The following is a 9,905-nucleotide window of genomic DNA, read 5'->3' on the forward strand; positions in this document are numbered from 1 at the left end:
AGGATTTGAAAAGCTTTCAATTGCTGGGCCAGGCTAATTCCTCCTCCCTTTATGTGATTCTCTGCCATGGCCATGATTGTATATTTATTTATGTATTTAGATTTATATCCCGCTCTCCCAGCCAAGGTTGGCTCAGGGTGGCTTACAAACGGAATAAAACACACACATAAATTTAAATAGTCCTAATATCAGATACTCCTGCCAACCTAGCAGTTCGAAAGCAAGAAATTGCAAGTAGATAAATAGGTACCACTTCGGTGGGAAGGTAACAGCGTTCCGTGCACCTTGGTGTTTAGTCATGCCGGCCACATGACCACGGAAACGTCTTCGGGCAGCGCTGGCTCTTCGGCTTTGAAACGGAGATGAGCAACGCAAGCCTAGAGTCGGATTCGACTGGCTTTCGAGCAAGGGAACCTTTACCTTTTAATATGAGATAAGGGGTGGCCAAACTTGCTTAACGTAAGAGCCACATGGAATAAATGTCAGATGTTTCAGATCTGCAAGACATGAACAAGTATTGCACACAGGTTTTTATTGGAAAATATGCAAATTTGCTTTTTATTCACAGTGCGCCTGGATCCCTCCCTTACTATGGAGGCACACTCTCTACATGGGGCTACCCTTGTCACAGATTTGGAAGCTGCAGCTAGTGCAGAATGCCACAGCCAGGCTGTTGTTGGGTCTCCCTAGATGGGAGCACATCCAGCCTGCGCTGAGGACACTGCACTGGCTGAACTTGGCGACAGTGATCCATGCAATGGTCACCTTGAGACTAGACTACTGTAACACTCTCTACATGGGGCTGCCCTTGTCCCAAATCCAGAGGCTTCAGCTGGTGCAGAATGCCACAGCCAGGCTGTTGTTGGGTCTCCCTAGATGGGAGCACATCCAGCCTGCGCTGAGGACACTGCACTGGCTGCCAATAGCATACTGAATCCGCTTCAAGGTGCTGGTCCTTACCTTTAAAGCCCTTTATGGCCAGGGTTCGACATACCTACGGGACCGCCTTTCCCCGTATATACCCCAGAGAGCACTACGGTCTGGGTATCAAAATCGGTTGACCCTTCCTGGCCCGAGGGAGGCCAGGCTAGCTGCCACTAGGGCCGGGGCCTTTTCGGTGGTGGCCCTTACCTGGTGGAACGAGCTCCCAGAGGAGACCACGGCCCTACAGGACCTCTCACAGTTCCACAGGGCCTGTAAGACGGAGGTCTTCCGCCAGGCATTCAATTACGGGCCGCCGCTGTTGGACCATCATTAGATCGACCGATTGTTGCAGCACCTGGCCCATGAGCCACCATCGAGCTGTTGCCTTAAGGAAACTACGAGCAGAAGAACACCTTAGAGCATTGGGAAATGGAAATCCATTGAAAATGTGCCATTTAAGTGACTTTTAACACTTTATGCTTGTTGATTTGTAGTGTTTTTAATAATTGTGTTTTAAGCTGTATATATGTCATGTTGGAAGCCACCCTGAGCCTGATTTGTGGGGAGGGCGGGGTATAAATTTAATATAAATAAATAAACATTAGATGAGACTGAGTAGTTAAAAGATATGTTACCTGTAGAATTTGATGAACAAGTTAGGGGGAAATGAGGGGACTATAAGATATGGGCTGGAGGTTGGAGCACTGTGGGAAGCCGGAAGGGGTGGGGAACTAGGAGAATTAGGAGAAAAGGATATAAGAAAGTTAGTAAAATGATATATGTTTGACTTATTAATATATCCTAAAAAAATTGTTATTTTTTAAAAAAACAAACATTAGATGAGACTGCCGAAAATAAAGCCTAAGGGGTAAAAACAGATACTGATAATGATATTTATTGGTCCAATGATACTTAATTGTTTGCTAATGATATTTGTCTAAGAGGTAGAAAGAAAGCAAATGGATAGGGGAGGGAGGGAGGAAGGGGAAAAAGAGAGAGAGAGAGGTGTGGAAAGAAAGCAAATAAATGTGGAGGGAGGAAGGGAGTGATGGAAAGAAAACAACTTTAACTTTAAATGTGTTCTCCAACCCCCCTACATCCCTACACCCCCACACCAGCTGGCTTGTCTAGGAGAAGGGATTTAAAGAGACAAATGCCTTCTCCAAGCTGACATGGGGGGGGGGGGTTTGAGAAAAGTTGCTTTCTTTCTCTGCTCCCCCCTCCCCACCTCAAGCCTACCCATAGAGTGAAACCCTGGCTGGGGAAGGGAAGACCAATCGTGGAGGCAAGCCTCCCCTTCACTTCCCCAGCTGCCCTTCCAGGAGCCGCACAATATGTGTTAAAGAGCCACATGTGGCTCCCGAGCCACAGTTTGGCCACCCCTGGTATAGACTCTCTGCCACTCTCGACCTTCTATGCCTCCTGATGCCTGCTCAGTCTTCACCTAGTGCACTCGAGGCTCTGCCATCTGGTCCTCCCATTATGGGAGTACAAGTTATTCTTAAACTTATTTTGTTTGCCAGCCGAGTTGAGCTAATACTGCTTTTTCCACTTTGGATACAGCAGGATCGCCACCACCTCTCTGCCAGCCGCACACAGCTGTCTCCCCCCACCCCCCAGAAGTGGCCATGGCTCAACAACAGAAAAGGTTCCCGGTTCAATCCCCGACGTGTCCGGGAGCCACAAAACAAGCCCACCTCGCTGACGGCCTGCGTGAGGATCTGGATGATCTTCTCGTGCGGCATGGCCACGCCGCTCTGCCCATTGATCTCGATGATGCGGTGTCCGACCCGGATGCCGCCCCTCTCTGCAATCCCGCCACGCATGAGGCTGCAGATCTGGATGGCAGAAGGGGGGAGCCACAATACAGCATTTGGTAGCAGTTGAGGCACAGTCTTGGCAAGATACAGTTTAAGGGCCACTGGAACATATTGCCCCCCTTTCGCATAAAAAAAATCTGACAATGCCCTGGGTCGATTTGCGACCAGAATTCACAGCATATTCATGATGGGCCCTTTTTGCGCCTGAAGATTGAATCATAACTCCAAGGTATTTATAAGCTGCTACCTGCTGTAGCTTATAGCCATTTATGCTCCATTCTTTGATCTTGGGTTTAGTGCCAAAGGCCATTATTTTAGTTTTGTTACAACTGATCTCCAAATGATTTAAATCACAATGCAGGGCCAAATTGATTTAGCGCCCCTTTCAGGCTGACTGGCATCCTGGATAATAGCACCATATCATCCGCATACAGTAAAGCTTAACAGATGTCGATCAGCTAAGGTGGGCGGGTATCTACCAGTCCCAGATAACTGATTAAATCATTAGTGTAAATGGCAAAGAGGGAAGGGGCCACTACACAACCTTGCTTGACCCCTTTATTAGATGGAATAGAATTAGAGAGGAGGCCTTGCTTATTTCCTATAACCCTGATCTCAGTGTTTGAATATAGTACCTGTATCAGAAATAGGCGTCTCCTATCCATTGAAGTCATCTCTAGCTTCCCACTGATGTACCGCCAATAGTGAATGCCTTGAACTGTCCTGCTCTCACTAGGTAGGTGCTGGGACCACATTTGTGATGGCACCACATTTGTGGTTACTGCTCCAAAAAATAGTTGTAGCAACGATTTAATAATCCTTTCATGGGCCATGCCAAAACATTTCTATTAGCCCAGGTGTTTGGTGGGTGATGGGGCATCTTGCTGCTTTTGTGTTTTTTATTTAAACCACACGTGGGAATTTTGATTTAAAAACAAGACTATATTGCAATCTTATACAACCTTAAAGGGTGTAAGGGAGCTTGCTTTTTCCCAGCCTTCCACACACGACTTGACTTACTCTCTTGAGCCCTTCAGTTACTCACAATGCCATTTTCCACGCAGAACCCCAGAGGGTATTTTGTGTCAGGCCGCCGAACAATGGCTGTGGTTACTGGGGGACAGTGCACAACTTTCAAGGTCACTTCGGTCTGGGTTTTCAAATCCTGGGAGGGAGACATGATTGGAGACAGGTCAGAAAGGCTAAACCTGTGTGTGCCACTGGTAAATATGATGCCGGGGGCTGAAATATCTCCTGCTTAAAGGTAAAGGTAAAGGTTCCCTTGCTCAAAAGCCAGTCGAATCCGACTCTAGGGTTGCAGTACTCATCTCCGTTTCAAAGCCGAAGAGCCAGCACTGTCCAAAGACGTTTCCGTGGTCATGTGGCCGACATGACTAAACACCAAGGTGCACGGAATGCTGTTACCTTCCCACCGAAGTGGTACCTATTTATCTACTTGCAATTTCTTGCTTTCGAACTGCTAGGTTGGCAGGAGCTGGGCACTCACTCCGTCATGTGGCAACTCGGGTCTCGAACTGCTGAACTACCGACCTTCTACAGCCCGCAGTTCAGCGTCTTAACCACTTGAACCACCTGCTTACCTACTACCTTATCTGGAGGCATAGCCAACATCTGTTAAAGACCTAAAAACTAATCTGTAGGATGGTGTCTAATGTTTATTGGAACAGTACAAGAAATATTAAGCTTTGCTTTTAATGCACATTTAAATGATGCATGTTTTTGTTTCATTGCTTCTGTTTCGGAATGAACAACTAGATGGCTATCTGACAGCAATGCTGACTCTGTGAACTTAGGCAGATCATGAGAGGGAGGGCAGGAAGGGTTGCATCCATGCTTACTTCTTGTGGCCTTTCTTACATGCCTGGGGAAATACTGACTGTCACTTTGGGGTCAGGAAGCAATTTTTCTCCAGGCCGGTTTGCCCAGGGATCCTGGAGGTTTTTTGTCCTCTTCTGGGCATGGAACAGAGGTCCCTGAGGGTGTATGCGTGGGGGAAGATTTGTGTATTTCCTGCGTTGTACAGGGGATTGGACTAGATGACCCTGGTGGTCCCTTCCAACTCTATGATTCTATGACCTCGGCCGAGTACTGAAGTCCTGCCCTACAAACAAAAATCCTGCTCAGCTCCTCCTGAGATTTTACCGGGCGGTCCACAAAAACCAGGAATGAAAGAGAAACGGGAAAATCTTGTTGGGATGCTGTATTCTGCATTGCAGACTTTGATTCAGACAGGCAATAAGCCGTAAGATTTTTACTTTGCCCTGCTCTAGAGCTGTGAGACCCTTCCTGCTCCCCACCTGGGCACAAGCCCCCTCACCCGTATGATGTTCTGGCACGTGGCAAGGGGCAACCCCACCAGGCTGGTCCCGTTGACGGACATGATGCGGTCTCCGATGCTCAGGCTCCCTGACGTCTCTGCTGCTCCCCCGTGCATGAGGTTGGCGATGACCACCGTGGGCAGGATGGAACCCCAGCCCGACTCGACAATCACGATACCCAAGATCTCCCCCTTTTGTTTACGGATGACGACCTGGGCGGGCAACAACAGAGGCATGAAAGGTAGGCTGCAGAGAGGAAGGCCAAGACATGAGGTTTAGGAACTGACCTAACATGGGGTGCCTGAGGGTGAGGGGCAGGGCTTCAGCCTAGATGGAAAAAATTTCCTTGGGAGGCCACCCACTCCCAAATTGTTGTTGTTCAGTCGCACAGTCAAGTCCGACTCTTCGCGACCCCATGGACAAGATCTCGCCAGGCTCTCCTGTTTTCCGCCGTTCTCTGAAGTTTGCTCAATTTCATGTTCGTTGCATCGATGACACTGTCTAACCATCTAATCCTTTGCCGTCCCCGTCTTCTTTGACCTTCAATCTTTCCCAGCATCAGGGTCTTCTCCAGTGAGTGCTCCCTTCTCATTTGGTGGCCAAAGTATTTGAGCTTCAGTTTCATTACCTGGCCTTCCAGGGAACAGTCAGGGTTGATTTCTTTTAGGATTGACTGATTTGATCTTCTTGCAGTCCAAGGGACTCTCAAGAGTCTTCTCCAGCACCATAGTTCAAAAGAATCTATTCTTCGGCGCTCGGCCTTCCTTATAGTCCAACTCTCGCAGCCATACATGACTACTGAAAGACTATTGAAAGAGGTAGTCAATCTTTAAAGGTACAATTGTGGTCTTAGGGTACTGTCTCAGTGATGATCTGGTTCTTATAGATCCACATGGGTCAATGCAGGGGTAATTCATGAGGACAACCAGATGGATTTCACCTAGAGAACTGGTGTTGAGTAGTGATGGGCATGAACTGGGAAAATGTGGTATGGTTCATGGTATGCCAGCTTCATGAACCATGAAACATCACAAATAAACCAGTTTCATTTGTGAGGTTTGTGACATGGTAGAACACCCCTCAGCATGATAGAGACACCAAACTCACAAGGGATATCCGGCTAACCCACCTCTACCTACATGCCAAGGTTGGTGAGGATTGAATTTATGGGGTTCGAGTTATGGCTCCCCCAAAGAAGGTGTCCCCAGGAAAGCATTTTCTGGGGAAATGACAAGCACAGGAACCCCCCGCGTTCCCCCCCAAAATGACCTCTGACTGTGCCACAGAAGGCAACTACAGCAGTTGCAATCCTGTTGAGGTTTTAAAGTTTTCGGCGTAAAATTATAGGGAAGGAGTGTCAAAATCCATCACCTATGATTCCTATCCATCCTCCCGTAAGAACCAGGCAGCGGCAGGGAGGTGGAAGTATTTGTTTGTCACGTTTTTATTCTGTCTTCAGCCCAAGGAGAGCAAGGTGGTATCCTTGGTTCTCCCATCCAACACCTGATCCTCCCTACAAACCTGCAAAGTAGGCTAGGCCAAAAGGAAAACAACTGGCCAAGGTCACCCAGTAAATTTCATGGCGTGTGAGGACTTGAACCCCAGGCCTCTAGGCTACACAGGAGAGAGCTATCCCGCTCATCACAATCCTGAGAGGTAGGTTAGGACATGAGACGGAGCTGCCTCAGAGGCTGAGCGGAGATTTAACCTGGGTCTCCCCAGACTGGGTTCAACAAGAGTGTCAAAGAGCCATGCAGAAGCGTAGTCAACCTCAGTGCTCCTATCTCGTCCTCCAGCCCTGGGAGAATGTAACTCGCTCATTCTTACTTCCTTACAGTTCTCTTGCTTGGAGAAGTGAGCCAAATCCCCATTGTACAGGTCCTCTCCTGTGGTCAGTACGTCGTCGTCGTCGTCATACCGGCGAGGGCCAACCTGGCTAGGGTCGATGCCGCTAGCATGGAGGAACTGCTGGTATGCCACACTGAAGGCCTGGCCAATTGCCTGAGCTATCAACTGGGCCTGCAGAAATGGGACAGAAAGGCAAAAATCAGAGACAGTTTCTGAGATCTGAGAAGGGGAAAGGGTAACAGTCCCTTTAGCCCTGAGCACATCCCCAAAGGAGAGGTTAGCAGTCCTGGTCGTTTCCTCACCGATCTCCGGAGCTATCTTTGAGAATCCTTTGTGCTGATATTTCAGAGAACTGAAATCCAAATGCTTCAGCGTTGTGCGTTTGTTGTTTATCTGTCTTGTACACTTTTCTCATGCTTTTCCTTCAAGGAGCTCAGTGCAACATGCATGACTCTCCCATACTTTATGCTAACAACAGCCCTTTGAGGTGGGTTAGGCTGAGAGAGGCCCAAGACCAACCAGTGAGCTTTCCGCTGCGATTGGACCCTTGATGTCCCAGATCCTAGCCTGATGCTGTAACCGTCACACCACGCTGGCTCTCCATCTATTCCACCCATTTAAAAAATTTCATCCTGCACTTCTCATCAAATACAAGTTTTTGAGGCTGCTTATAAATTATAAGGCATTGTATACTACAAAATAATGCAAAAAAAAAATCACTCAATTGCTATTTAAATAAGAAAAGATTATCAATTGCTGAAAACAACAGCCAATTAAACGATCAATGGAGCATTTTTTTAAAAAACAACCAACATAATATTACAGAATAGAGCAGGGCCTCAAAAATGTTAAGAGATGAGCAAATATGTATAGCACTCTGTGAGACAGGCTGTCATGATCTGGGCTGTGCCACAGAGGCCTACTAGGCTCAGGGAGCCTGGCTAGCAGTAGGTGAGGCTGGGCCTACAACTCCCAGAAGCCCCTGAGAGGTTCTGGAGCCAAAATTGACCAATAGGGAAGAAGAGGGCTGGGGAACAAAAGGGCTGGTGCCAGAGCAGAAGCTGTTCTTCTTCCCAGAGGGCAGAGCCAGAAGGAAGGTAGCTACAGGGAAGAAACCCTCATCCTGAGGGAAGGGTGAGTAGTCTAAGGCCACTGCAGATAGTGAGCTAGGGACAGTATATATTTAGATGCGTTAGGGCATTTGATTTCTTTTCACCCACTTACTGTTATAATTCTGCACCTTGTTTGTTTGACCTTGTTTGCATTGTTCACTCTGCCTTGTCCTCACGCCTGTTATTTGTCCAAAAGGGAGGTCTGAAGGTCTTGGGAGGGTACCCTGGGCCTTCTCAAGGGAACCTAAATCCAGAGTGGTGGCAACATCAGGTGACACCCCACCTGAGCCGTGACACAGGCAGACTACAGAAATATGCCCCAGAGATACAGTAGCGGTGCTCTGCATCAGCCAATGGGAGCTGTACTGGAACAAGAGGGAGTTTGTGAGAGAGAAGAAGTTAGGGTTTGAAGACAGCAGCTTGGCCTTGTGCGGGAATAGAAATTAGGGTTTGAATAGAAGAGTGTGATCTTCTGAGGGAAAAGAAGTTCAAGTCAATGGAAGCAGCTTGGTCTTGTGAGGGAATAGAAATTAGGGTTTAAGTGGAAGAGTGTGGTCTTCTGAGGGAAAAGAAGTTCGGGTTTGAAGGGAACAGCTAGGTCTTAAGAAAGAGAAGAAGTTCGGGCGAGGGAGAAGAAACTAGGGTTTGAAGAGAGAGGAGCTAGATCTCGTGATGGAAAAGAAGTTAAGAGTTTGAAGGATCTGTTAAGTCTTGTGAAAGGGAACAAGTTAGGGACCGGAGAGAGCAGCTAGATTTTGCGAGGGAGAAGAAGTTAGAGTTTGAAGAAAGAAATTAGGTTTTTGAGGTTTAATCTAGCAGGACTATGAATAAAGATATGAGGAGATACCATGTTTTCAGTTAAAGAGTTCCTTGTTGAGAGAATGGAGCATACTGAGGTGTCACAGTAGGCCAGCAATAGTTTGGCTGGGGCTGATGTGTAACTAAGGTCGATTTCAGACTTGCGTTTTAGCCTCTGAACTGCTGAAAGGCTGTTTTAAGATTTTTAGCCAATCATTTTTTCTTCTGTGGTTTCTCAAGGTGTTCCTTGAAAACTACCTTTTTATTGGATGCTCTATCTTCTTGTGATGCTGAATTAGTGCGGCCTGTCACATGAAAGTTACGTTGTAACTTTAAAGATACCAACCCCCCTTCCCCCCCACACACCATTTGCTGCATCAGTTCAAAGAAGCAAACCATCTGAAACTGCCATTCCTATCTCGCCTGAGATGGAAACACTGCAGCAATAGAAGGGGGGAAAGTTGTACACCTCCATACGAAAGCCACGCAAGTCGCCACAGAAAGCTGTAGTGATACGTTATATACCTGCCTGAGAGAGCGGTTTCTGGCCCTGGCCCTGAGGGACTGTAGCCAGGGATTTACCCTGTGTGCTACCTCTTTACTATGGCCTAAGGAAGCAACTGGCCCACTGGTGCAAACCTCTGATATAAATGATTATTTTAAAAAAAGAAAGCTGGGTTAGGTTCCATTTAGCTTTCATAAATTAGCAGATTTAGGTCTATTCTCCATTAAATATTCTTTGCAAACATGTCCCGGGCACACACAAACCTCAGAGGCCACTGGCGTTCCCCCCCCCGCCCCCAAAGCTCACATCAGTCGAGTGGAAGACATGGCAGATCATTTTGTAGAGCTGCTTTTCCACAGAAGCATCTGCCTGGCGAGGTAGCTTCCTACGGGCCATGAGCACCACGATATTGCCAATGTCAGCTATGTATGAGATGGTGGCGAGGGGATGGTCCATCATGGCTTCCTGTGGGGAAAGAGAGGTCAAGGATGCTGGGATGTGTGGTTGGCATTGAGCTCTGGATCAGTAATCTGAGGGACAAGAAAGGGGACCTGCGATA

General features: G+C 47.6%; 1 protein-coding gene across 1 annotated transcript in view; it reads right to left on the minus strand.

Annotated features, from left to right (window-relative positions):
- Positions 1 to 491: 491 nt before the first annotated feature.
- Positions 492 to 9,905, minus strand: part of APBA3 (amyloid beta (A4) precursor protein-binding, family A, member 3) — a 30,502-nt gene continuing 21,088 nt past the window's right edge. Inside the window, exons 6-11 of the mRNA XM_015420586.1 lie at positions 9,653 to 9,811; positions 6,911 to 7,102; positions 5,083 to 5,295; positions 3,790 to 3,909; positions 2,622 to 2,762; positions 492 to 497 (exon numbers count right to left, since the gene is read on the minus strand). Coding sequence (XP_015276072.1) covers positions 492 to 497; positions 2,622 to 2,762; positions 3,790 to 3,909; positions 5,083 to 5,295; positions 6,911 to 7,102; positions 9,653 to 9,811 — 831 coding nt within the window. The remainder of the gene's footprint in view (positions 498 to 2,621; positions 2,763 to 3,789; positions 3,910 to 5,082; positions 5,296 to 6,910; positions 7,103 to 9,652; positions 9,812 to 9,905) is intronic.

This window comes from Gekko japonicus, unplaced genomic scaffold (genome assembly GCF_001447785.1).
Source record: "Gekko japonicus isolate JY-2015 unplaced genomic scaffold, Gekko_japonicus_V1.1 scaffold884, whole genome shotgun sequence".
NCBI classification, from domain to species: Eukaryota; Metazoa; Chordata; class Lepidosauria; order Squamata; family Gekkonidae; genus Gekko; species Gekko japonicus.